At 53.3% G+C, this 27,751-nt stretch overlaps 1 protein-coding gene across 1 annotated transcript; it reads left to right on the top strand.

Moving 5' to 3' along the window:
- Positions 1-293: 293 nt before the first annotated feature.
- On the top strand, positions 294-27,746 carry NPLOC4 (NPL4 homolog, ubiquitin recognition factor). The gene is made up of 17 exons (XM_082774634.1): positions 294-412; positions 1,621-1,701; positions 3,263-3,375; positions 4,539-4,718; positions 7,024-7,072; positions 7,880-7,974; positions 9,135-9,258; positions 9,899-10,078; positions 11,700-11,786; positions 13,425-13,496; positions 14,202-14,328; positions 16,322-16,482; positions 23,257-23,328; positions 25,104-25,199; positions 26,155-26,271; positions 27,212-27,314; positions 27,588-27,746. The coding sequence occupies exons 1-17, from the start codon at positions 398-400 to the stop codon at positions 27,743-27,745; spliced, it is 1,830 nt and encodes a 609-aa protein (XP_082630760.1). The 5' UTR covers positions 294-397; the 3' UTR covers position 27,746.
- Positions 27,747-27,751: the final 5 nt, after the last annotated feature.

The raw sequence follows: 27,751 nt of genomic DNA, 5'->3' as shown, positions 1-27,751 counted from the left end.
AAGAAAAAGGAAAAAGGAGGAGGAGGAGGATGATGAGGAGGAAGATTAGGAAGGGGGGACCGTTTGTATCCGGAACGAAAAAATAGGTGATGTGGTTGAGGGGGGGCGGGTTAGGCGGTTGCACCGCCCCTCCATGGGGGAACGCTGTGGCGGCGGACCGCCCCGCCTAGGAACCTTTGTGCGGCGGAACGCGGGGGCCGGGGGTTGGGACCCGCCCGGAGGCCTGAGGGGAGCGGGCGGCAGCGGCGGCGGGGCCGGGACCGGGCCCTGGGGGCGGCGGCGGCGGCGGCGGCGGGAGCGGAGCGGGGGGGGGAGGGGAACGGAACCGGCCTGGGCCTCAAGGCACGGCGGGGGGGGCGCTGGGGGCAGCGCTGAGAGGGCCCCGGAGGGCGGCGAGATGGCGGAGACGATCGTGAGTGGGGCCCGGCGGCGGGGGAGGGGCGATGAGGCAGCAAAAACCGGGGGGGGGCGGCGGGGAAGGCCCCGGGGGTGGGGGGGGGTTGGGGGGAGCAAGGGGAGGCCTCCCCCGAGCCCCCGGGGCCTTCCTCTGCCCCCTGGCAGCCCCCTCAGGGGGGTCCTGCCCGGTCCCGGGGGGCAGCGTTCACGTTCGCTGCTTCCCCGGCTCTTTTTACCGCCTCCCGTGCCCAGTTTTTGGTTATATTTTTATATTTCGCCCACCAAAGTTGCCGTTTTTGCCTCATCTCTGGCTTTAAACTTCAAGCAGGGAGTGTGAGGACAGTGGTGTTTACGTTCGCTGCTTCCCCGGTCCTTTTTGCCACCCTCCGTGCCCAGTTTTTCTTTATATTTTTATATTTCGCCACACCAAAGTTGCCGTTTTTCCCCCACTTCTGACTTAAGGCTGCAGCAGGGAACATGAGGACACCGGTGTTCACATTCACTGCTTCCCCAGCCCTTTTTACCACCTCCCATGCCTGGATTTTGTGGATATTTTTATATTTTATCCCTCAAACTTGCCATTTTCCCCCCATTTCTGACTTTAAGGCTGCAGCAGGGAGCTTGAGGACACCAGCATTTACATTCACTGCTTCCCCAGCCCTTTATTACCGCATCTACGCCCAATTTTTGTGTATATTTTTATATTTTACCCCCCAAAGTTGCCGTTTTTCCCCACTTCCAACCTAACACTTCATCAAAAGCAACACAAAACGTTTCCTGGCTTCGTGTCTCTTCATTATAAACCAACGCAGGATGTTCCTCTCTGCGTCCCCTCATTAGCCATGCAATTTGCACGCCACTAACGAGGGTTGGAGCCCGTCGGCACCGGTCCGGCCGGTGGTTGTGGCGCTGGATGCGTCCCTCCCGGAGCAGCTCTGATCCACCCTTGTCCTAAAAGTTTGGTTCCACATCCGAGGGCAGAGCTCTGACAAAACAAAAAGCAGCTTTAGCGTTTTATTTTCCCTGCTAGCTTCTCGCAGGGCCTCGTCCCTTAGGGTAATTAATCCTTGGGCGTGTAATGCCACACAGAAGGGAATTACTGCCCGGCATGGTTGTGCTCTGACGAGGAGCAGCGTTAGAAGCCGGTGTGGGGGGATTAATTGTGCTGGAGTGGTGGGCTCTGTGTCCCCGCAGCTAACGGGGGCTGTCCTCTTCTCCCCGCAGATCATCCGCGTGCAGTCTCCAGACGGGGTGAAGCGCATCACGGCCACCAAGCGCGAGACCGTGGCCACGTTCCTCAAGAAGGTAGCCGAGCCCGGCACGTGCTTTGCCCAGCTGTGGAAAAGTGCTTTTATTGATAGAGCCAAAACTAGATCCCTCGTTGTAACTCCAGAGGGATAAATAGCCAATTGAAAGGGGAAAACTTCTCAGCTTTTCATTTGGGATCCTTGGGGCAGGAGCTTTCCTGGGGCAGGACGCACGTTTTGTGTTCTCCCAGCGGCTCAGGGAGCCGTTTGGGAACCAAAGGCTGCTGCGGGGCATTGGCCTCTTCAGCACGATCCAGTTGTGATTCAGCTGCGTCGTTTGTGCTTTGAATGCCATCTGGGTGCGTTTTGCATGCTGCCAGGTTTCCATTATCGTTCTGGAGAGAGCAGGCAGGTGGCGAAGGTGAGTTTGGAAAGGGAGCTGAGCGTCTCTGGGGCAGGTTTCCACCCCGAGGCGTGAGGAACACAGCAAACTGTCAGGCTGGGTGTGGCTGCAGCTCGCAGTTCTCTGTTTCCTCCCATCCTGGAACCCCCAGGTGAGGATTTCTTTCCTTCCTAAGAGAAGGGCCGCTCTGGGCAGCTGGGTTTCCTTTCCCCCTGCAAGGAGGAAGGGGAGCAGACAGACATTCTGCTGGTTTTAGGTCACTTGATTTGTTCTACACTTGCCCCCAGACCACAGCAGCGATCCCCTCCTGACCAAGCAAAATCCTGACGGATTTTGGGGCTGGGTCAGAGATACCACTGCTCTCTGAACAGTCCCACCCAAGGAAAAAGTTTTTTTGTTTTCAAAACCTCTGGGACACGCTGCTGAGTTTCAGGGGCTCCTGTTGCCAGAGGGAGCAGGGAACAATTGTGTTTGCAGCGACCGTTGGAACAAAAGCAGCAGTGCTCACTGAAATTGTCTGCTGATCGGGGAAAACTGCACCCTCGTGCAGAGCTGAATAAAAGAAATGCTTGGGTGTCTTTCCTGGTAGAGGGTTTGCAGCTTTGCTCTTCCACCACAGATCTGTGCAGGTTAACAGCCGTGGATTTTAACGCGTTTCAGACTAAGGGGCTCCTTGATCGTGGCTCTTTGTCTTTTGGAGCATGTCCTGTTGGATAATAAACGTGTAAACTCTCAGGTACATCATGGTTAGTGTCGAGCTAGGAGCTGGAGCCTTTTGTTGAAGGGCTGTGAGATTTGTCTCCTCCAAAAACATTGAAGTCTGTCATTGGAGACAAAGGTCTGGGCCAAGAAATCCTGGTCATAGGAAGATGAGAGCAGCGTGGTGCGTGCTGGCAAGGCTGGAGTGGGAACACTGGGCTAACAGAGGATGGTTCCTCCCCCTGAGTCATTACAGCTTGCCCAGATGTAGGTATTATGCTGTATTTGTGCCGTAGGAGCGAGAATCACTTTCTGTTTCAGTTGCTTTTTTAACAAACTGCTTGTGTTACTGAGTCTTTCTGTTTTTCTCAGTTACCCTGTGCCTTCAGAAAAGAGGATGAATTCAGCTAAGCTTTTGCAATAGAAGTTCCCCGGACTTAGCGCTTGCTCTGAGCAGCTTTCAGCACCTGACCCGGGGTGTGAGGTATCTTAAACTTTGCCATTCTTTCTCTTTCAGGTTGCAAAAGAATTTGGTTTCAGGAATAATGGGTTTTCTGTCTACACCAATAGAAACAGGACAGGAGAGATCACAGCATCACAAAACAAATCCCTCAACTTACTGAAAATCAAGTGAGTCCTGACAGGGAGCGCTGGGGGTGCAGGGGGAGCTTTGTACAGCAGGGTGCCTCTTCTCTCAGCCTGTCTGAACTCTTTTCCTCCCCCCCCCGAGCTGGGCAGCAGCAGGAGCTATCACGTTACCGCAGGCCTCAGCTTTCAGAGGTCACTCAGCAGCAGCTACTTGGAGAGGAGAGCCTGGCAGACGTGCAGAAATGGGGGGGGAGCAATCTGACGAGGCGTTGGGCTGTGGCAGCCGTTTCTGAGCTCTCTTCTTGCCTCTGTTTGCTTGTGGGGAGGCAGCACCAGGCTGCTCTTTGCTCCTTTGCAGCCTGCAGCGAGCTCCCTCATCCCTGCCCTCGCTCACGCTGCGCTTTGGGGTTTTTTTCCTGCATCAGTGCCAGCCTGATGATCCCCTGCGCAGAAGCCAGGGTTCCTGTTCTCCTGTTCCTGTCGTAGCCAGGTCCCTGGGGAGATCAGAGGTGCCACGTGGTGCACGCACCTTGTGTTTGGTTGGGAATGACTTTGTTCTGTTAAAGTCAAGAATAATGTTATTCCAACTTAAAATATAAGAGCAGTGTGCAGCTTGTCACTTAAATGTGCCAGCGCTGGCAGCTGCCCTGGGAGGGCTGTGCCGACGTGTGCAGGATCCACGTTAGCCCCTTCCCCTGGTGGAGCTGTTGCCTCTCTCCATGGGCTCCTTCTACTTTTTCCTTCCTCCTTTTCTGTTGGTCTTTGCTGACGAAAAGTTGTCTTTGTGCGAACACCTGAAGCAGGAGAAGAAGGCAGCTAATGGCTAGGAGAGCCACATTCACTAATCTGCCTGCAGACAGAGATAAATCACACACTGCTCCATGGTTTTGGGGGGTTTTGCTACCCAGAAGCAGGTGCTGGAGGTGCGTGTGGACACAGGTGTGGTTTGTAACGTGCAGCAAGCCGAGCACAAAGCCTTTCCTACACTATGTAGGGCAAAAGAGATGATTCCTTCAAGTGATCAGGGTGAAGATCTGGCATAGCTCAGTCCCTGTTGAAAGGGGATGGTGGAGAGGGCAGAGCAGGAGCCTTTCCAGCTGCCTGAGCACGGCGTGAGGCTCCTCACCTGGCTTCCCACCCCAGCGTGGCTGGAGGCAAGGCTCGTGCTCCTCTGACGCCCTCGTGTTGTTCTTGCTCCCCCACAGGCACGGCGATATGCTGTTTCTCTACCCCTCGAGCCCAGCGGGCTCCTCCTCAGAGACCATGGACACCTCTGTCTCCCAAAGCTTGCGGCCTGCGGGGGCCCCCCAGGTGGTGGAGGATGAGATCGACCAGTATCTGATCAAACAGGACGGGAAGATTTACCGAAATCGAGACCAGCAGCTGTAAGTAATGCAGGCTGCTGTTCCTCCGGCGTGTCTGCGCCTCCCCTGACGGTGACACCTTGCCCGAAACCAGCAGCCAGGAAGCGTGCTCTGGGAACTGCTGCCCGAGCCTCTGCTTTATCCCTCGCTGCCTTTGAAACGTTCACAAGGGAAAACAGCTCTCGCCATTGTCCTGCAAGGTTAAGCGGAGGCTCTGGCGAGCTGAGGAAGGAAGCAGATACCAAAATTCCAGGGTCTTTGCCAGGAAGGACTCGTTCAGAGCATCTATTGTTTTGATCAAGGTGGCCCCCTGTTCGGGGACTTGCGATCGTATATTTTGTCCTCTTGAAACGTTTGGAGCTCCAGATTAAAAGGAATACTTTGAATTCTTCCCCGGGATGTCCTGGCAGCTGGTGGTGCCGTGGGGAAGTGCTGGCTCGTGCTGCGTGTGTGGCACACTGCTTCCAAGGCTCTGCTAGCTTCTGTCCCATCTGGTCCCAACATGCGGCTCCCCCCTAGCTGGTCCTGAGGTGGCAGGCGTGCAGAGCAGCAGGGCCAGGTCCCCATCTCGCATGAGAGGTGATAAAGCAGCAAGGTTTGGTTTGTGAATCGCCAACAGCTCCTCTGCCAGAGCAGGGCTCGGAGATCTCGTGCCTCTCCCTGCTCCGTGCAGCGCTGAGCTGTGCGTGAGGCACGTCACCAAGGTGTCCCTTCTGTGGCTTCACATCCAGCCACTCCCTATAAAGAAAAAACAAAGAAGTGAGGGGAACGAGTGGAAGCCTCATCCAGTGTCAGAGACGTGGAATTTGGACTCGGGTCCCTGCCTCCGCTCGGTTTTTGGCTTCCTTTCCATCACGTGCTGTTCTTAACCTTTCTCTGAAACCAGGGAGTCCGTTCTGCTCGCAGAAACGCAGCGAAGTTTAACTTTGCCAAAGCCCTTAGCTGCGAGGGGCTTAGATAAACAAAGCAGCTTGTATTTTTGTACAAGCAATAATACAATGGTGACTTAATACCCCCATAAATCTGCACTGATGCTGCTAAAATGGCCTCTGTCTGGATGGTTGTTTTTTGTGGCTCATTGTTAACAACGTCCCAGTTGGCTCCTGGCCTGACGGCTGTGCTGGTTGTTGGCTTGGGGCTAGGCCCCTCTGCAAAGTAGCTCCTTGAGTAAAAAATTTTAAAGGCACCCAGGAATTCTTTCTAAGACAGAGGAGCTCACCCTTCCCCATTGTGTCGTCTTCCATGTGGTTTATCTTTGGTGCTGCAGCAGCGAGGAAGTTTGGAGGGAGGCAGCCTTCACGGGGAAAATCCTATCTAACCTTCTCAGGCTGATGATAAATGAGGGAAATGTCACATTACTGAAACAATAAAGGCGAAACCCACCGCTCCGTGGCAAAAACATTGTCTTTAACTTGACCGCATTTTTCAAAAGAATAAATGAAGGTATTGTTCTTAGCAGGGAGCCAAAGCCCAGTGGCGGATATTTATGATAAAAAGTGTGTGTCTGGGCTTGTTCCTGTATTTGTGAGTGCATATCAATCTAAACATGAAGGGATGCTGGCGTTCGGCGGAGTGCATTAGCAGCCTTTAGTGGTCCTTTATGTACATTATCTGCCACAAGACTTTGTTAAAAGCAATGCTGCAACTGGATCCCATCCATCTCGTCTTCAGAAGAGCCAACATCCATACTGCTCTCTAGAGGCCTTCTTGGGAAAACTAGCACTGACCTGTTCCTCGTGCTGGGGCAGAGGTGCAGGGTTTCGTGGTGCCTTTTTGTTCTTTTTTAGGTTTAAATTGATTGCCTCGGAAGGAGATGCTTTCCCTGCTGTTTTGTAACTTCACCCAGCAGGTCTTTGTCTGTCCGATAAACACATGCTCCCCTGTTTGTTCCAGACCATCCTCGGTGCCTGATAAAGGATGAATGTTTTGGTTGCCTTTTTGTTGAATTTACACAGGCCGGCCCTGTGACACGCGTTTAAAATGCTCTGAATTGAAATACAACCTCAACGTGGGGTCGTAAAACTTGAGAAGCTGTGATCTGCCCCTGGTTCACGTGGCTGTTTGGAGCAGAGCTGTTTGCCAGTGGCACGGACATCGGGAGGGTTTGATCTTGACCTGGGACTCTCACATTTAAGCTCAAGCTGTTGCTGTCTCCATGCACAAAATTACTTTGTGATGATGGCTCTGTAATATCCCCTAATAGGTGTGGGGGGGTTGCCCAGGGTAATGTGATTTTACAGAGCTTTTACACCAAAATTGTTAAACTGTACAAGTCAGAAAAGTTAACTTTTTCTTTCTTGTGCTAATTCTGTTTCTCTTTGCGTAGGTGTCGCCACGGCCCCCTGGGTAAATGCGTGCACTGTGTACCACTAGAGGTAAGAGCCCCCAGAAAGGCACACGGGAGCGTGTCACCCGAAGCTCTTGGGCTCGGTGTCTTGCAGTCTGAATGCTTTTCCTCGTGGCGCTGCCCACACGGAGATGGCAGCTCTGAGTCAGAGCCCTGCCGTGTGCAGGCAGAGGTGCCGGCTCCCGTCCAGGACAGCTGAAGCTCCTTCGTGACCCTGGCTTTGTCCTGGTGAACGCTCTGTTTTTCTGCAGTAATGGTTTTAACAGAAGGTGCTGCAGCACAGCTCCAATTTTCCTCCCTCTTCGCCCTTGCCCGGGTCTTCTTGTTTCAGCCCCTCTCTTCACGCAGCCCAGCACTTCCCAGTTTAACCACACATTATTCAGGTTGCAGGCAGCGCTAGCGACGCCTACAAACGTGCTAAGCTGTGTAATTTATGGCACGAAGCAGTGATCCCTGAAAAGTCTCTGTGAGCCAGGCTGGCTGTTCCCCTGCTTCCCTGCCGTGTGCTCTGGAAGTTCTTTGGCCGTATTTGAGCAGCTGGGCTTTTTGTTTGTTGTTACATATTGAAAGGAAAAAGCGTTTTGCCTTTGAGGCTCGCTCTGATTTGTGGAGCCAATCTGTTATAAAAGTAGGAGGCGATAATAAAACTCGCTGTTGTAAAGTCCCACTGTTTCTGTCACAGTAGTAGCTGCCTTGAAAAAGAGCCTAAATTTTCTTGATTGCTTCCACATTGAGAGCCGGTGGGGTTGAATCTAGAACATCCATTTGTTGAGCGATCAATGTATGATCAGACAGGTGTCTGACCTGGCTTTTCTTTGTGTGGTGTTTTTGGCAGCCTTTTGATGAGGATTATTTAAACCATCTGGAACCTCCTGTGAAGCATATGTCGTTCCATGCCTACATCAGGAAGCTGACCGGAGGGGCAGACAAGTAAGAAAATCTCGGTGTTTGAGGGAATCTAGTTGTAGGGGTTTTTTGTTTGTTTTTTAAAAAAATAAATCCCACACAGTTCTCACTGGAGTTAATGTTGGATACAGCTTATGAATGTCAAGCTGAGGAGAACACACTTTTTTTATTTTTTTTAAATACGTTTTTTGGTTGTGGATATTTTTTTGCGCGTGTGGCAAACTAATTGCTTCCAGGAACACTACTGATGGGGGAGAGCAGGCCAGATGGAAGGTAAGAGGTTCCCTAATTACACCGAGCTCCAAGCCTGGGTCTCAACCTTGTGGAGAGGCGTTGAGGCTGCTGAAGCTTCCTCGGGGCCTGATTCTGTTCTGCACCATGCTCCACGCGCTCTCAGAAACCCTCTCTTGTGGAGCCATGGATCACCACCTACTAATGGGAAAACAAGACATCCCTGCCTCTTAATGGGGTTGAGGATGCTGCGGTGACGCAGGCCAGATAAGCACTGAAGAAAGAGGAGGCACAGAAAGCAGGATTTGTTTCAGCCTCTGATGCCTCGCTGTGGCACACATGCTCTGTGAAGGATCTGAAGTCTCCTTTGGTGCTGTTGGTGAACCCACCCTTTTCTGAAATGCAGCTCCTTTAAATAAATGATGTGGGGATGTAACCTTCTCCCTCCCGTTCCTAAATGCTGTTGGGAATTTTTAAATGTTTTCATGAGATGTAGCTCAGGCCCATAACACTTTGATTTGAAAGGAACTTCCCTTTACAGGAAGCTTTGTGCACATGAAAGGAGCTTTAATTTGCCCTAGCGATATAATCTATTACTTGCCACGCGCTGCATCAATTATTTAAGCTGGATCCCATGAGTTTTCTCTGTCTTCTCTTGCTTGAGTACCTGATTAGGAGGTGGGCTGGGGAGCACGTGTCTGCCTCTTGACCTGCCTCACTAAGTGGGCAGCAGAGGTCACCTGGGGACTTGCAGAATTCCTGCATCCCCCAGGAGTTTGCAGGGGCACTTTGAGATCCTTGGAAGATGCAAAGCATCGGTGGCACCGTGTCTCCTCTGCCCTGCTTCCTCTATTATTTTTCTGTCCACTTGTTTTTGTTTGTTTTGGGGTTTTTTTTTGAGACCCAGAAGCATTTACCATGGTAACAGCAGCCTTCTCTGTTCCTTCTTGCAGGGGGAAATTTGTTGCCCTGGAAAACATCAGCTGCAAGATCAAATCGGGCTGTGAAGGGCACCCTCCTTGGCCGGAAGGCATTTGTACAAAGTGTCAGCCAAGTGCCATCACTCTCAATAGGCAGGTGAGACAGTGCTCGCAGGGGCCCTTGAGCTTAGAGCTGGGAAGAGTCTTGACTTTTATTTTTGGAGAGATGACTTCAAGAACAGCCAACTTGGAGCGGGAAGCCTTTGCGTATTGGCAGTTGTTGGGGAAATGGCTGTTAAGGTCTTCAGTCCTTGCAGAAAAGGACTCCAGAATCTATCTGGTTCAGCAGTTTCCTCTTAATGGGAAGGACATCTGAGCTGGCACCACTAGCAAAGAATCTCCACTCTCTTTCCTCATGGGATCCAAGGGCCCACCCGCTGTTTCTTCTTGTTTCTGCTCAAATTTCACTGTCTCTTCTAGCTGCAAAAGTTCGTGGGATGAGGGCCCTAGTCAGGACACCAAGCTCAGGGGGGATTTGGGGGATGCGCAGCGCTTCCCCGCAGCCCAGCCCGTGCTGAATTCTGCGTGCTGGGCAGGGAGAGGTGCTGGATGGGGAAACTGAGGCAGAGTGGTGTGGGACAGGGAGGGAGCCGGCGTTCCCTGCTCCTGGCAGGGTTCAGCTGTGAGGGGTGGCGAGCGTCCTGTGCTGCTGGGGGCCTCGGGGGAAGGGTTTGGCGATAGGCAAAGGGACCCGACCTAGTTGAGGATGGCCCTGACGCTTGAACTTTGTCGAACAGAAATACAGGCATGTTGACAACATCATGTTTGAGAACCACACAATTGCAGATCGCTTCCTAGACTTCTGGCGGAAGACAGGAAACCAACATCTTGGGTATTTGTATGGCCGGTACACGGAGCACAAAGACATCCCTCTGGGGATCCGGGCCGAGGTCGCTGCCATCTACGAACCCCCACAGGTAACACGAGCCCTGCGCCCTGGCCTCGCTGTCGACTCGTAATCAGGGAACACAAACACTTTTCTGTTTGGGAAACCTCTCGAGTTATTTCCAACTGCAGCTCCGTGAGGAAAACAGTCCCATGAAAAAGGAGTTGTGATTTACGCCGTGCTGTGCGCCGTCGTCACTGCTGGTTATTGCCTCTGAAAGAGTTTTAAAACCCAGATTAGCTTTTTATTACTCTTATATTTTCTTTTACATTACTCTGTGCTTGGATGATTTAAAGCTCGGGAGGCTTCAGAACAGTGGGTTTCACTTGTTATGTTTTCCTTGATGACTGGGTTTCCAAGGTTATGGTACAGAACAGTCCTTAAAACAAATTCTATAGCAGGAAAAAAAAAAAAAAAGTTGGCCCTTGCTTCGATTTCTTATCAGCTGTCCGGGAATAGTTAAAGCAGCTTAATTAGACAAATAAAGTCTGCCACCTTGATTGAGGGGTGGAGGATAAGATTGGAGACCTCAGAGCTGCCTGCTGCTGGCTCCAGGACAGGCAGGAGCGGCCACGAGTCCCCGCTAGATGGTGCAAGGCACCGCGCGGCGCCGCGCTCAGGCTCCACCAACCTCATCCCATGGGCTCCAGCCAGAGCGGGTCCCCTGGTGCCTGGCCTCGCAGCAAGCCCAAAAGCTGAACTCGGAGTTACAGAGCTGAAAATGGAGCTGGCAGATGTGAAAAGCCACTCTGCCCTTAACGCAAGGCTTGGTTTGAGTCTGAGTTTGCCTGTTGGCTTCTTCTCTGCTGAGCAGAGTCACTTCTATGAGTGCAGACCCTCGGTATGTGAATGTGTTGTGGTGGGGGAATTCTGTGGATTATGTGTTTTCTTCCTCTTGGTTTTTGCAAAGTTGCTAGAGTAAAATGCAAAAAATTATCCTTAGAAAAAATACATGGATATTCAGGATTATGTGTTTGAGAGCAGGACTGCAAACCTTTTATAAACTCTTCCAGTTATTTCAAGTATCAGTGCAGCCATGCCCTCTGTGTTTCAGTATCTCTGTTAAGCCCGTGCTTTGGAAGTTCATGTGTTTTAGCTGCGCACAGGAAAAGCGAGGAAGCTTTTGCTCTCCTGGCAAGCAGTCTCTGCTGTGCTTCTTGGCAGAGCATCTCCCCACACGAGAAAGCTCGCCTCTGAAACGCACCCAGATGGAGTCGTGTTTTCCAGAACGTGGGGGGAAGGCCTGGGTGTGGGCTCTCGGATTCACTGGACTTCTGCCTCGGTGCGGCTCAAAGACTCAAACAAACAGAGCAGGAGTACAGAACTGGCAGGTTGAACAGAGCTTTGGAACATTTTATAATCCCTCGCCTTTTCCAAAGCGCTCAGAGACGGCGATAGCCTGTTTGTAAGTGCTGAGCAAGGGTCTTTCATTCATAAACCCCAACACGGTTTGCAGGCTTATCTGAAGAGCTCCTGCAGGATGGGTCTGTGAGTAAAGGAGGTCTCTGGGGTGAAAATCAGTGCTAGTGCTGAAGGGAAAACCCGTAACCCTGCTTCCATCCTCTGCCTCGCTCCTGTTGATGGCTAAGGGTGCTGTGGTTTTTCCAGTTCTGTTTTACTAGCAAGATTTTTTTTTTTTTCTTTTGCTGCAGATTGGTACACAGAACAGCCTGGAGATCCTGGAAGATCCAAAAGCAGAGGTTGTGGATGAGATTGCTGCCAAGCTTGGACTGAGAAAGGTTAGGATGCTGTTGGGTGTCACACGTTTTTGCATATGAAGAAAGTCCTTGGCAGTTCTCTTCAGCTCCACAGGGTTATTCGAGATCGTTTGGGCACATTTCAAATCTAGCATAAGTGTCAGTAGCTCATATGCTCTCGGGTATTAAAAAAAAATAAATAAAAGAGCATTTTACTGAGCATGAGCATACATCAGAGCTGTTCAGCTGCAGTCAGCAGTCCTCTGTCATGAATGACATCAAAGGGAATAGCAAAGAAATAGAAACACAATTTTCCCTTTATTTCTCCTCTGATAGGAGCCATTCCTGGTAGCATCTTCCCAGTGAGTGCTAATTGGGCACAGATGTAGCTGAAGTTGCCTTCTGAGTTTGTTCTTCCTTTTGACAGAATCTGTGCTCCACTTCCAGGAGCAGAGGCTCCTGCTTGATTTTTATTCCCATCTGTGGGTCCTGCCTCGTGTTGCTGCTCAGGCAGGCAGCAGGGAGTTGATCTGGACCTCGATTAGGGGTGCAGGTCCTGCAGCAGCTGAGCCTCGGTCCTCCCTTCTCCTTGTGCCCGCAGCCTGTCAGTAGCCCAATCAGGATGTATGGGCACTGGGATCTCGGTTTGCTGACATCTCTCAAACCTGTACTGATGTTTTCTGCTTTGGGAAATCTTTTGGTATCATGTGAATGCCAGGAATGAGACGTACACAAACAAGAATTGACTTGCTAAAGAAAACACAAATCAGAAAAGACTCGGTACGGTAGACTATAAACATCTGTGGTGAGATCTTTTGTTCTCTGAAGATAAGATCTTCAGCCTCTTGCCAGTGTCTGGAGCAAAGCTTCTGTGTGTGTTATTTATTTCCACGCTTTCCCTTTGCTTCTCACATCAGACATTTTTCATCAGAGTGATTTAACGTGCAGCTCGCTGCTGGTTGCAGATTTTTGTCTTTCTGGGCTCCGCCAGGAACCTGAATCAGCAGTTCTCCCTCTGAAGGGTTAATGCTCCGGGAGCTGGTCACGAGGAGGCTGCTGAGATCTGTTTTTAGCACGTGTGTGGAGAAGGGTTCATGCAGCGGTGTGTGTGTGTGTGTACACATCTCTGCTCCTATGTGCAAACAATGCAAAAAGCAGGAATGTGTTTTTTGGAACGGGGCAGGCTGATTTGGAATGAATCATACTCCAGTGGGAGCACACGAGCTTTATCTTAGCTAGTGACTGCGAGCTTCAAAATGAGATCATGTGAGCTGCTTTGTCATCTGCTGGCGCTTCGGATGCCGCTTTGCTCTGAATGCTCGATAGGAAATGCTTTTTGCTGTGGGTGGGAGGAGTAGCGGCTGAGAGGCCTCTTGCAGCCTCCAGATCTTTCCATGAAAAAATATTCCATAGTGAAACATAAAGCTGCAGGTGCCCCCGGCCGGCCAGCTGGCATGCTGCTCCTGGAAATCGTATTCAAATGAGCCCGGCACAGCTGGGAGAGCCATTTCCTTCAGGCAGCATGCAGCAGGCCCTCGCAGGGCTGTGCGAGGAGCCAAGAACATCTTGTCCTGCTAGGAGAAAATGTATAAGCTCTCTTCTGTGGGTTTGGGGTTTTTCTTTTTTTTTTTTTTTTTTTTTCTTTCTTAAAGCAACTTTCTCCGTAACGCTGCCTTATAGGTTGGCTGGATATTTACTGACCTGGTCTCTGAAGACACGCGGAAAGGGACTGTTCGGTACAGCAGGAACAAGGTGAGACTCGAGTGTGTCCCTGATTGCTGCTGCTGATACTGAGGGTTTGTGTAATCACCTAAATGCTGATGCTGCCAAACGGGGCACTGAGTGAGACAGGGCTGGAGGTGACACTGGGACCGGAATTCTTGTGAAATGTGGTTTTTAGAAGCTGCTGAAGGACAAGGAGCTGGAGCTCCAAGAGCACTGTTAGGGGGTTTGAAGCTGCTTGGATAGCAGGCAAAGCTGCCTGCAGCCCTTCTCCCACCCTGCTTTTAAGAAAGTTGTGCTCGTGGTTTAAGAAAAGTTAGTCGAGTGGAGAGAATGGGTTTGTGAGAGATGCAAATTCAGCGAGCAAAAGTGATTCAGCAGGAGGATGTTCCTGTGGGCTGGGCTTTGCGAGGTGCGTGGTTTGGGCGCTCAGGCGTTGACCTCGCAGTTTCCTGTAATTCTAAAATCGGCGGCAGCCCTTTAGAAAACGAAACCCCGTAACAAAACCAGTGTGTGAAGGTGGGTGGAACCGAAAGTGGGACAGTCCTTCTGGCGAAAGCCACGCTCGGGGCTGGAGGAGTGATAAGTCACATTCTTTTCCCGGTCTCTGCATCAGCTTTCTATGAAAGCATGTTTTACTAGGGTGTTGGTAGTTTTCTTTGGCCGCAGACCAGGGAAATAGGTCCCGGCTACATCGTGTTGTCCTTTCTATTGACATCTCTGCTCTTCCCTCAGGACACGTATTATCTAAGTGCAGAAGAGTGCATCACAGCTGGAAACTTTCAGAACCAGCAGCCCAACATCTGTCGCCTTTCTCCAGATGGTCACTTTGGATCCAAGTTTGTCACAGTTGTGGCTACAGGTATAAACTGGCCTCAGCTCGCCCGCGTCTCTTGATTACACTCGAATTATCTTTTGTTAACAGAAGTAGAATACGCAGCTCTGCTAGAGGAAGTTGAACGTCCTGGTCCCCATCTGTCCTATTTAACGAGGGTTTTGCCTTGTTCCATCAAGTAAAATACCTTTTTTTTTTTGTTGTTCTGTTCCCTGTGATGTCTTCTCTTCAACTATTTACCCTGTCCCCTGCAGGAAATTTAGTTGAGGCTCGTACCTGGAGCACCCACCTCTCTGATACAGAAAGTATTTTTTGCCTGCAGCCAGGGGAATAGCTGCTGATTGCTTTTCTGTTTCAAGTCTTTAAGTTCCAAATTCTGTTTCCTGAAAGCGGCAGCGCAGAACCACAGCAATCCAGATCCTGAAAGTTACTCTGGGTGGTTCAGCATAAAGGAGGGTCCTTTATCTCCCTTGTGCTGCTGTCAGGGAAACCCTCGCGGAGGATTCTCTGCTCTGCCGTGCGTGGAAGCCTTTTTTGTTTGCCTGAATAAAACGGAGAAGCCTGCACAATGCTTTGCTTTGTCACCTCGGATTTTAGCCATTTTCACAGCAAGTCTCCAGAGGCACTGTGGAATAGTTTGTGCTGCCTGGGCCGCGAGGGGCGATGCTGGCACATGCTGGGAGAGTTGTAGCATTAGGAGTTCAATCTGCTGTTCTTCATGGGATGACACGTGTATTCATTTAAAATTTCCCTGGAGCAGATACGCTGGGTTCTGGGTCTATTTAGCACAATGAAAAAAAAAAAAAACAACAACAAAAACATGACTTCCAAACAGCATCCAATATAAAAACTGAAAGTGTGATATTGTGCTGCCTTTCTGAGCCCAGGTTTTGTAAGTGTTCTTGGAGCGTTTTTCAGCGAAAACGCTGTCTTTCGGTTAACGAGCTCGTGCAATTAGACAGCTGCCCCTGCATTCCAGAGTGCTAAACGCATCAATCTTTCATTATAAATAAATGTGCGTCTCGCTCACTCTTTTTAATTTAATTTATTATTTTTTTTTATTTTTTAAACAAGGGTGTTTTACTGAGAAAATGATAGCTAGCTTTGTTTAGGCCTTCCCCCATGTCTTGGTCTATGTTTAATTTCTAGGAGTGTTTGTTCTGGAGCAGTGAGTGATTGAGGTTAGAGATCAAAGGGAAGAAAACGAATATTTCCTCTTTTCTCTTCCAGATAATTTCATTCTCTTCTGTTATATCAGCCCATCAGGTTTCTATTTAGACACTTGATTCCTTCCTTTTGTGCAGTATAAATATAATTGGATAGTTTGCATCAACTTTGCCTTTAAATCCTCTACATGGATTAATTCCTCTCCCCTCCTGAATTCCTAGGTTTGGAAATCGTAATGTTTTCCTACCATCTGTCTGTATCTTCTCTTTCCAGTTGTATTCTAATGACATATGACCCGATGTTGCTTACATTATCCAAATTAAAGCGCCAAACATGTGATCTATCAGTGAGCCAGGGTCTTAATTTCCACTTTCCATGTCAGATTTCCACCGAGCCATCCATTATGGGCTGAGAAAACACTTTTTCTTCTTATGCCTGACATTGCTAGGTGACAAACCCTGACTCCGCAGCTCGTGGTACACTGGAAATAAAACAGGCTTGCAGGAGTTGTGTGCCTGGTTTATGTTTTGGAAGAGAGAGGATACCTGCAGGGTGCTGGGGTGGATGCTGTCGGGAGCTTTCCAAGAGGGCAGCTTGGCTTTGTTTAAGCTCCTGGCAAAGTGCTCTCGCTGTCCCATTAGGCGAGGTGTGAAAATAGTGCTGAGAAGTGCACGTTGCTAACTACGTGGAGAACTCCTGACTAGAAATGCTCCCCGTGCAGCAGCACAGGCACTGTCTTCTCACCATTCTTCACTGTCACAAGCACCGTCGTGTCTTACAGAGCCCTTTGAGCCGTGCCTCTCCGAGCAAATCTCTCTCCTGCGCAGCTCTGACCCGGGCTCTTCTCTTGCAGGTGGTCCCGACAACCAGGTTCACTTCGAGGGGTACCAGGTCTCCAACCAGTGCATGGCGCTGGTTCGGGATGAGTGTTTGCTGCCCTGCCGAGATGCACCAGAGCTGGGCTACGCTAAGGAGTCCAGCAGCGAGCAGTATGTGCCTGATGTGTTCTATAAGGTAAGCGCTGCGTGCTCGTGGGTGGGGGAGCTGCGAAAACAGCTCTGCTGCGTGCCTGGAAATCGGCATGGCCAGCTCAGGAAAGGATGTCTTTGAGGTCTGAACTATTTTCAGTAGTAACCGTTCACCACATGTCTGCAAAGTAATTGCATAAGCTCCATTTCCCCCTCGTAAAAGTGCTGTTAGGGTTTCCAGTGCTGCAGTAGCCATTGGCGATCCAGCTTCTAAATAAGGGCTGCGGCGATCCGCTGAGAGCCCATAGCAAGTGCTCTGAATTCACCTCCTCTTCTGTATTTGTTGGCTGAATCTGCCGTGGCTCTCTGTTGATTTTAACCCCCAGCTTCCTCCACGGTTGTGCGATGTGTGCTAGCACAAACAGCACAGCAAAAGCAGCGGGTTCCTTACGCAGTGCTGGGGATTTGCTCGTGTGTGACACGCCGACAGGCACCGACTGGGTAGCAGATGCACCAAAAGTTAGCGTAGCTCATGCAGCAAGAGGAGAAAGAGCCTTGTGCGTGCTTCTCTGCAACAAAAGGAGGGTGAGAAGGCTTCCAGAGCAGTGGCAGGGCCCAAAGGCGTCCCTGGTGTTCCTCCCTAGCACTGGGGCTCCTGCCTGTGCCCAGTGAGGGCAGTGAGGGATAGCTGCATCCTGCGTGCATCCAGAACGCTCCTATTGAAGTGTCATGCTAGAGCACTGCTGGTGTCTGGCCTGCTGCAGTTCTCGGTACAGTTTTCGTGATGAATGGACTGTCATTGTTCACTTGGCAGTTGTTTCTGCAGATCTTCAGACCTCCAGTATCTGCGGGGCTGAGTTAGAAACTTGGGGACAGGATCTCCGTGGAGGCTAATGGCACCGCTGCTCAAACTTGTGTATGTTGGTGCCCTGTGAGCAAGGACAGGGGAATTAATTAATGGCACTGCTTGCCAGCTAATTAGCCATCCATCACCCCAGTTAGTTATCTCACTCTTGTCTGTGTCTGATATTCAAAGCCTGCTCAGCCTGCAGCGCTCCTGCCATCTGTATTAAAGCTGTCTGCTGAGCAGTACAGGATATGCAGAGCTGCCATTGTTTGAGACAACTGAAACGAGCACGCTGTGCGCCATCAGCAGGAAAGGAGCTTGTCAGGATGCTCTTGCACTGCCCGAGCCTGAGACTGATAGATGCCAGCCTGGGTGAATTACCCCACAAGACTCTTCCCCCTCTACCCCTTGATGCCGCGCTGTTGGGTTGTTTTAACCCCACCTGAAAACGAGGAGGACCTTTTGGCTAAATCCAACGTTTGAGAGCGATCCGTCCTCTGGGGAAAAGCAGCTAAAACCCTCACCTTTTCCCTCGGCACGCAGACAGCTCGCTGCTAGGAGCTGATAAGCCGGGTCCGTTGGAGATGCAGCGGGGCTGGGTTGTGCAATGGTTGGCCTGGAGTGCGGAGATGACTTCACCTCCTGGCGTGCTGTGGTCCTGCTCCGCGGGAGCCCGCGCCGTGCCACATCGGGGTGCAGCCCCGCAGGAGGTCCCGCAGGTCTGGGTCCCACATGTGGGCCACCCTGGGTGTTCGGGAGCAGGAAGCCGGTGGGTGTTCCCCCCAAGGTCTTCCCTGCGATTCGTAATCTGAAGCAGGGAGATAAACAAAACGCACGCTGATGGCTCCAGCCTTCTCTGGAAATTTCCATCAGCCACTGATTCACTGGGTCGGGCTGCAGCTTAGTTCGTGTTTTATAACTTCTCTCCCTAATTGCCTTTTTCATGATGTGCTCGAGCAAGGCCTGAGGACTGCTCTGGCGGGTGTGATTGTCCCCCAGCCTTAAACGTGTTTGGCTGTAGGATCTCCTAATTATTATTATTATTTATTTTTTTTTGGAATGTTCTTAAATCAATGGAAAGCTTAGTCACTCCTGGCTTGGAAAACCTTTGGGGTCTCATTAAATGTGCAAGGCTTGAGGTCAGAGACACTACCTCATGGTTACTGGGTTGGTGACAGCGATGGTGTCAAAGCACTGGTTAAATACACTGCGAGGAGCAGGAGTCCGCTGCTTGGCCGCATGCTTACGGCCATCTGGTTTGTGGTGCAGCACCCTTCTTCCCCTTTCTCTGTCAAAACTGCAGGAGCTGAGCAGCTTTCACCCCAGTCCTTGATGTGGGGGGTTCCCCCCTGTGCTGTCTCCCCACATCTGTTTTTGGGCAGAAAGCTGCACTTTTGGCCAGTTGCTGCGTTTTGTGTCGGGCTGAGAAGCTCCCACTGGTGTAGAGGGAGAGAAATCCCCAGATACATTTCAACGTTACGTGCAAATATTCATTTGAAAAGCCTTTTAGGATGAAAGGGGCTGTACAAATTTATTATAATTGGATGCAAACCAGAAGGTCAGCGCTGGTCTAGCACGGATGTATTTATAGCACAACTTTGCATCCAGATGCAAGAAGAAAAAATCTCTTGAACTCGTGTGTCTCCTGTAGCAGGGTAAAGGGAGTAGGTTCGCCTCCACCCCTGCAGATAGCAGAGGTGCTGATGTCTGTACGGTGCAGTGCACACCAGCAGCAGTGCTTCAGTCACGCTGCTCAGAGGTGGTTCTCTGCCTGCTGGTACCAAGCAGTGACTGCTAGGAAATGCCCCCCGATGGGGAAGGGGTAGGAGAGCTGCAGCTTCAGGGGCTTCAGTGCACGCAGACAGCTGCCAGGAAATAAAAGGACATCGATCTTCAGGCAGCGAGCCATTCTTGCATGTTTTGCACCACTTTGTGTTTGCAGAGTGGAAGCGGGGGCTTCTACAACCCTGGGGCTGCAGCCCTTCTGCTGAATGTGACTCGGTGGCGTGGTGGCAGGGGTGGGCTTTTCTCCCGTGGAAACAGGAAAACTGATGGCACCAGCGTTGTCCTGCCAGGATGAGGCATTTTTCCTGAGCCTCTAGCCTTGTGATTTCTGTATGTCTTTACCATTCTCTTTACGTTGGCCACTAGCCCTGCTGCTCGGAGGAACCACCCCAGTGGAATTGGCAGCCCGTGCTTTCCGCACGCAGCCTTTGCTTTCCTGGCTTGTGAAGGCTGGAGCTCTGCTCTAGCGTGAAAGTCGAGGGCTTTGGGGACCGGCGAGTACAAGTTGCTTCCCTCTGAGAGACGCCCCTCCAGGTAAGATCAGCCAGAAGGATGAAGACATCCCCCTCACCTCCCGGGTTGCCTGCCAAGCGTCACGGCGCAGCGCCGTTCCCAGGCTGGGCGTTGCACAAGCAGCACGTGCTGCATGGCAAGCTCGGTGCGAGGAGACTCACGAAGGAGTTGCTGGTGTCAAGGCACAGGGGCAGAAGCAGGGGCAGCCCTCTGCTTGCAGGCAAAGACGAGGATGTTGCAGTGAGCACTCCGCCTTGTTTCCCAGCTGGGCGAGGGAGAGCCCGGCTGAATGACACACGGACGTTTTCTGTGCCTTCTGCCCTTCAGCAGTTACCTCCTTCATCCGTCTGGCTCTAAAAAAAACAACCATATTGATTTCAATCTTGCTAAGAATGTAACTTCCAACCTGTGGGATGATTACCCAGAGCTGAAATTGCTTGCTCAGTGCCTCAGTCGGGTCTGATCCTTCTCGTCAGGCTGCCTGTGCCCAGCAGCGCGCTGCCTGCACGCTCCCTGCTCCCACTCTGCTGGGTCTATAGCTTCAGCGGGGCCAAACTCTGCTCCCGCAGCCCAAACAGAGCAGGAAGGAGGATTGCTGTGTTTTACAACCCTTTGAAATGTCTCAACAATCGGATTTGGGGACTGGGAAAGGCTTTGGCTCTTCCTGCAGTTGTTTACCCCAGCACAGAGCAAACACGAAGATCTCATCCGTGCGGCGAGTTGCATTTTACAGCTGCCTCGCTATTCCCCAGCATTTCTTCGGGATGCTGTAAGACAAGAACCCTTCACAATGGCACCAGTGTTGTGAAAGAGCCCTTTGCCCCCACGGGGTCCGGCAAGAGCATTTTTGCTTTACAACACTCGAGGCTGTGTCCGACCAGACGTCTTCGTGAACAAATGTGCTCCCATCTGGCCCGGGCAGTGACCAAACGGGATGCGGAGCCCCAGCTGCTCTCAGCCACGCTGTCCCCCTCGTGGCACGCGTTGCTTCTGCCCCTGCACTTTGAAATCCTCTTCCCGGGCAGGATGCAATAGCCAGGCTGCACAGAGACCTCTGCAGGGAGCTCTCACCAGCAGCCACGGACTTCCCCTGCCTGGCCTCCGCCCAGAGCTTGTGCTGGGCTGGAAAAGCCTTCCTAGCCTTAAATGTCCCAGCTGCTCCGGGGAGGAGGATGCTCGATTAGCTCACGGGGAGTCTCCTGAGAAGGGCTTCAACTCTCCCTGACCTGTTGCTTACTCGGAGAAAAGTCGCTTCGTTTCTGCACGTCGTCGGCTGCCTGTCTGGGTGAGGGTGAGCCCGGTGCAGCTCCCGGACAGCAGCAGAGGGAAAAGTGGCTCCAGGCTCTCTTAGCACCCAGAGCCAGGGCTGCTCAGCCCCGTGCCAGCTGCCATCGCCCTCCTCTTGGAGATACAGAAGCCCCCCAGGACCACCTCTGCCCGATCCCATCATTTTCTGCCTCCAACCAGCGGTTTCGAAGGCTCCCATCGCAGCGCCTGATGCAATCTGCAGTTTGCTCCTGTCTTCGGGATGATTCATTGTCCGGATCCTCCGGGGGGGGCCGTGCTGCCTGATTTCTGTCCAGGTGCCAGATAGCTGTGCCTCCGTTAACCGCTTCCTGCCCTCCCTTAACGGAGCATGTTGGTGGCCGGGGGGCTCTGGGGGTGCGAGGCACGGCGGCACAGCACCTCGTGCTCCGCGGCCAAACGCAGGATGAGGATGTCTCCCTCCCAGCTTGACGTTTGTTAGGACCTTTAAAACGTAATTGCCTAATAAAACGGTGCACGGGGGGCTGCAGGAGAGCGCCGGCGTGGGCAAGGGGGGGGTTTGTGGCAGGGTCTGGACGCGTCGAGACCCTCTGAGCCGGGGGCAGCGAGGCTGCAGCGCGGCGCTAACTGTGCCGTGCGTGTCTCGAAGGCCTCGGCAGCGTGACATTAAAAAGGAGGCATTTAACATGGAAATCCCCAGAGGCGGAGATTAAAGAGAACAGGTGCTGGAAAAATGTTTCTGCATATTAGAACTTAATTAGATTTGAAAATGAATTCCAGATGGGCTAATTATGTGTGAGTTGTTGCAGGTTCTTTCTTGCAGGGGCAGGATTGTGTTTGGGAAGCCGATTTGGTTTGATTGGATTTGATTCCTGACTCTTGCGGTATCGCTGCGATCTAGAAGCAGGTTAGCTCGCAGGCCCTGTGATCTCTCTGAAAAGGCTCCACGTCTCCTGCTGCTCCTGTCAGAGCCAGAGAGATCTGAGGCCACAAGCCACCAGGCTTGTTGCTGAAATAACCACGGGGCCAACAACCTGTCATGTTCAAGGAGAAGAGATCCTTATCGGGCTTGCTTTTAAAAGGAGCTTCAAAGACTGGAAGGTAGATTCCTACAAAGGGAGCCGTTCCTGGGGACAGGGGCTGCTCGGGGTGGAGGTGGGGAGGGGGCTCGTGGAAGGGGGGGGGCTGTTGCCTGGAGCAGGGCAGCGAGCTGCAGCCTGCTCGGGCCGTGTCCGGTGGGGTGCAGCGGGAGAGCGGGGCGTGAGAGCAGGGTGCTGGCTGCCTCGACGCATACCTGAGCTGCGTAAATAACAGCGGGGCTGAGAAATGCTGATAGCAGGGGGGGGCGGTGTAAAAATAGGGAAAAACACAGCTCGCCAGGGGAGGCTGTCAGCCACGGGCAGCTCGTCCCAAAGCGCGTGGCTCCATCACTCGCCGGCTCATCCCGAGGGGTGCTGCCCCAAATCCGCAGCTCGTGGCTGCTCGCAGAGCTCCCCAAAAGCCCCCGTGGGTGTCGGGGTGCCCGTGGGTCTCAGCAGCCTCGGGTCTGCCTCCGGCTGCTGGGACCCCGCTCGCTCAATGCAAACTTTTATGTAGGGTCTCTGATCGGGAATTATGGGCGTGTAATTTATATGGGGCCCGATGAATGATTTATAACATGTTAAGTGATGATTTAGGGAGAGAATACAACCCCCTCTTACAGAATCTTTAATGAAAAGTGTCACTTCTTATGAATTTATTTCTGAAGCTGTGTTTGAACTCGGCGTGTTTGACATAAATCACGTCTAATTGTCATTTTGTGATTAATGAACATATGCTGGCCATTTTTCTCCATAATTAAACTTTATGTTCAATTCGCCTGGCAAAGCCAAACAAGTTTGCGCGCTGCAGTGTGCTGGCCCTTCAGGTCTGCAGGAGGAAATGCCTGGATTGCCAGTTCCCGAGCAGGACTCGAGTGGTCAGAGCAGGGACTCGTGGCCAGGTCTGCAGAAAGTCGGGTTTGCCTTGGCTGAGGACGCAGATGTGGAGCTCTCCCTTTCTTCTATGACAATTCTGCACCTTAAGTGGCCTTTACTCTGCTCAGATAATGCTGGCCGTCTCTCTGGTGGTGATGGCAGAGGCAAAACAAGAGCAAGGTGCTGTGTTTGTCCCAAAACACTCCCTTGGCTCACAGGAGGATGGGTGAGTGGCTTAGAGCTGCAGAGGGCTCAAACCTCGGGGAGCTGCAGGGAGCTGGGCAGCTCTGCCCTGACCCCAGCACACGGTGTGGTGCCAGCAGGTTCTTTCCTACATCCTGAAAATCCCCAAGCTCCAACACAAGTGTCCGGGGCAGCGTCCCTCCTGCTTCACACTGTTCTGCACCGGGCATTAACGCTCCTCTTCTTCTTCTTCTTCTTCTTCTTCTTCCAGGACATAGACAAGTTTGGCAACGAGATCACCCAGCTGGCTCGCCCGCTCCCAGTCGAGTACCTGATCATAGATGTAAGTAGCTGCTGCACTTTGACAGCAGCCAGAGGTGGTGGGGACAAAATGAGCTTCCTCACCCACCTCTGGAATTCACACCGGAGCTGAGTTGTGGGACGGGCTCTGCTCCTCTCCTCTTTTACCTCTGCGGAGAGGAATTCCTAGCGCAGAGGCGCAGGAGCAGTGTGCCCTGGGGTGATTGCAGTGCCCCGGGGTGATTGCAGTGCTCGTGGGGAGCAGCATGCAGTGGTGCAGAGGTTTGCTGCCCGGGAAGGCCCTGCCTGCTCTTATCACTGCGTGGAGGTGGCACGGAGCCATCCGGCAGGGGAAGCAGCCAGCCCCACGGATACGTGTGCTGGGCACCACCTGACAGGGGAGCTCATTAGAAAGCTCCCATTGTCTGTCTTAGCAGCAATTAAGACTCCAGCTCCTTGTAGTGACTCAGCAGACCGGGTTGCTGCTCCAAAAATGCCTTTTCCTGGGGGAGGGAGGACAAGACAGAGCACGGGGCTTGGCTGGAGCAGGGCCACCGCCTGCCCCCGAGCGAGCCCTGCCAGGCCCTGTGGCACGGCTCTGCCCTTTTGGCTCGGAAGGGAAGTGTTACGGTGCGTGGAAGGCAGGGAAGCAAATAATTCAGATGACAGATGATGCTGCCGGAGTCGGAGGCGGTGCCAATAACGATTAAATCCTCCCGAAGCAACTGGTCTGGCCCAGCTGCCCCTGGCACAGGCGCTGCCCCGCGGCGCAGGGAAGCTGGCAGCCCAGAGGCTTCCCCCTTGCTCTTGCCTCAAGCACACAACCTGCGAGCCCACAAACTGCCCAATTTTGGAGCCCTCGGGCTGGTAGGGCGACGTGCCAGCTGGGGAAACGCCGTGTTCAGGACAAGGGGCCCGTGGTGCAGGTCCCCCCGACGCCCCGTGCCAGCCGGAGGCTCTGGAACGTATTTATTACTCAAGCAGTAAAGGCATCTGCTTCCGGGCTACCTGGGGTGTAATTAAGATGAAAACAGATTGATGGAACACGCAGTTAGGGGCAGTCTGGAAAGCTGCGTTTCTGAGTGAAAAGCACCTTGTTTTGTCTCTTTTTTTCTTAAAAAAGTGGCATTATTCAAGTTAATGCTGCACCGGCAGGTATTTCTGCCTACAGAGAGCCTCTGTCAGGGCAGAGTGACTGACAGCAGAGCTCTGAAGCCCCCGGAGTGAGGGCTGGTGGAAATGTCAGTCACTGGCTGCTGCTGCACCCAGGCACCTCTGGAGGAAGGTGGGTGCAGGGTGGTGTAACCACTGGGTGCAGGGTGTTGGCAGGAGGCAAGGTGCACCCCAAGCAGGGGCACAGCCTGTTAAATGAGGGGCAGAGCTGTTCTCTGAGCGCCCAGCCCAGCCCAGAACACAGCCCCTGTGTCCCCATCCTGGTCAGGGGCTGTGCTGTGCCCCCCCAGGTGCTAAGGAGACCCCCGGGGTGTCCCCAAGCAGCAGCTCCCAGCGCGGGGCAGAGCTGTGGTGGGAGCTGCTGCGCCCCGGGGAGCTTCACAAAGGGGACTCTCCCTGCAGCACCATTTCGTGGTGCTTTGAGCTCAGTGAATTTCCCACAGCTCCATTCAAAGTGGCTGCCAGGAGCTGGGGTTGTGCTGGTTGGAATAAACCTTGAAATGTTAAAAGCCATCAGAAGATCCATGCTGGGATTGCCTTCCCGGCTGAGCCCTGCCTGCTCTCAGCTCTCAGCAGCCTTTCTTCCCGTGTCCCTTTTGCCTCTCCTGCTCTCAGTGCTCTGATCGCCCTTTCTTGGATTTCCAGATCACCACGACTTTCCCCAAGGATCCAGTCTACACTTTTTCTATCTCTCAAAACCCATTTCCCATCGAGAACCGCGATGTGCTGGGAGAAACTCAGGTAAGCACTCGACACCAAAACCACCTCACGCAGAGGCATCATCTGCTCCCCTTTCCCTCTCTAAAGGCTGCCCGAGGACAGCTGCAGTCGTGCCCTGAGATCACCCCTCCCTGCCTCAGCCCGGCGTTTGCCAAACCCCTTCCTGCTCTGCGCAGCGTCTGCGTGCAGATGAGGGGCTGGGAACGCTGCTCCCCGGTGCTGAGCTCCTGCCTGTGCTCTGCCAGATAACCCGGGGAGGTGGGGAGCCACTCCAGCCCCACAGACAGGACAGGACCCACCGGTGACAGGAGCAGGGTCTCTTGAAGCAGCTCCGGCAGCGCTATTCCTTCACTGCTGCTGCAAACGCCGCGACCTCTTGCCCAAGAGGCCCGTAGCCTTGAGCAGAGGCAGCTGCCGGACAGCCCGAGGCGTGCACGGGGTTTTGCCAGCGCACAGAAGGCCTGAGTGGCTTTAAAGCAGCAACAGCTAGCTCCTCTTAAGAGCCTGTGCCAAAGATGTCAAAGACTTCCTCCAAAAACAAGCACAGGAGGAGGGCCGCTGCCCGGCGCGGCGCTGACAGGCTGGGAGAGGTCGGCTGCTCATCACCCTCGTCTGTTGGAGAGCAGGGAGGAGGCAGCTGGGGAAGAAGGGGCTGCTTTGCCCTCATCCACCTCTTTTTTTTCCTCGGGGACTGGGCTTTGCGTTGAGCTGACAGCCCCTGCCCAGCGCCTCCTGGGGCTGGGCGCAGCCCTTCGTGGGCTGGGGTGGTTTGGTGCTTGGGTCGGAGGGGCAGCGCGGACCCAAAGGTCCTCTCCCTTGGAAGCTCTTGGCTGAAACCCAGCCAACCAGCCCGGGGGGTGATTTGGGTGATTTTTGCTCAAAAGGGGAACCTTAGTGTCTGGTGGTGGAGCTGAAAACAGAGTTACGACGCAGGGGGAAAAGTGACCTTTTTTTTATTACCTCCCTGTCTCCGCAGGACTTCCACAGCTTGGCCACGTACCTGTCCCAGAACACTTCCTCCGTTTTCCTAGACATCATTTCTGATTTCCATCTGCTCCTCTTCCTGGTCACGAACGAGGTCATGCCTCTGCGGGTACGTAACGGGAGGGAACGGCCGTGTCAGCGCCGCCAGCCCTGCCCTCAGTGTCCCCCGATGTCCCCTGGTGTCCTGAGGACACCACCACAGCCCCGGACACGGCCCCAGGCCGGGTTCCTGCAGCCAGGCAGGACGTGCAGCTGGCCCAGTGCCTGTTCTTCCCGGCTGCCCTTCCAGCAGAGAGTTCAAGAAGTGAAAGCGAAGCCCCCGGCTGGCCCGAGAGCTCTCCGAGCACCACTTGGAGCAGCGAGGGGGTGGCGGCTGTTCGCATGGCCACAGGCTGCATGGAGCCAGCTTGGCCGCGGCTCAGAGAGCTGGAAACGTTTAAAAAATAATAATAATTATAACAAAATCTCGGAATCAGAAATCCCTGTTGGAACGAGAACGAGACCAGAGCCCCCCCACACCTCCGCGAGGCCCCCAGCTCTGCTCTCTTGGCCTGGCACCGGTGGCTGGGCGCCTGCCCTGGCCCCCGGTTCACATTTGCACCCCGAGACCTTGCCGTGTGGGGCGGCGTGCCAGCGAAACGAGCCATGTGTTTGCCAGAGGCCTCGTGGGCGCCAGGGACCGAGCATCTGCGGGGCAGCTGGGCTGACCCTGGGCGGCTGGAGATCGGGCTGGGGCCGGGCACGGCGCTCTCCGGGGCACCGTGGTTTGGAAAAGTTTGCACCCTGCTGGGAAATGGGCTCAGCCGCAGCCCTCCCGGAGCAGGGAGGAGAAGGATTTGGGTGCTGGGGGGGTGTCTGCACGCCGGGGGGAGCAGAGGGGTTGAGCTCCGTCTTGCTCCCTGCCAAGAAACATCACTCGTGTGATTCCAGAGACCTTTTAGGAAGGGCTGGCGGCTCGCTCGCAGCTCTGGCGTGGTGTGAGTGGTGGAGGAGGGCAGGAGGAGTGCCCGGTGCTGATTTTTCCCCTTTTGTTTGTTTGTGGCTTCCAGGACAGCATCAGCTTGTTGCTGGAAGCCGTGAGAACCAAGAACGAGGAGCTCGCCCAGACCTGGAAGAAATCGGAGCAGTGGGCCACCATCGAGCAGCTCTGCAGTAAGAAGGGGGCTCGGGGCCGTGCCCCCTCACCCCTCGGGCACGAGGAAAGCTGATCCCGTGCTGCGTGGCCACACGGAGAGCAGTGGGAAGGGGCTGCGGGCAGCATCCCTGCTCCGAGCGGGGCTGGGGGAGCAGGGCTGGGGTCTTTGTGGGGTTTTCGGCGCTCGGTGCGGGGTGGTTGAGCCCTGCGCCCACCTGGGAGCAGCCCCCAGCCCCTCTTCTTGTTTCTCACCATTTTTTTTTTGTTTTTTTGTTTTTTTCTCCCCGCAGGCACGGTCGGCGTGCAGCTCCCCGGCCTGCAGGAGTACGGTGCCATGGGGGGGTCGCCCCACGCCGTCTCGGCGGCCATGTGGGCCTGCCAGCACTGCACCTTCATGAACCAGCCGGGCACGGAGCACTGCGAGATGTGCAGCCTGCCCCGCACCTAGCCCCCC

This window comes from Aythya marila (genome assembly GCF_965140915.1).
Source record: "Aythya marila genome assembly, chromosome: 18".
Taxonomy (NCBI): Eukaryota; Metazoa; Chordata; class Aves; order Anseriformes; family Anatidae; genus Aythya; species Aythya marila.
This window is presented reverse-complemented; position numbering and strand designations above follow the sequence as displayed.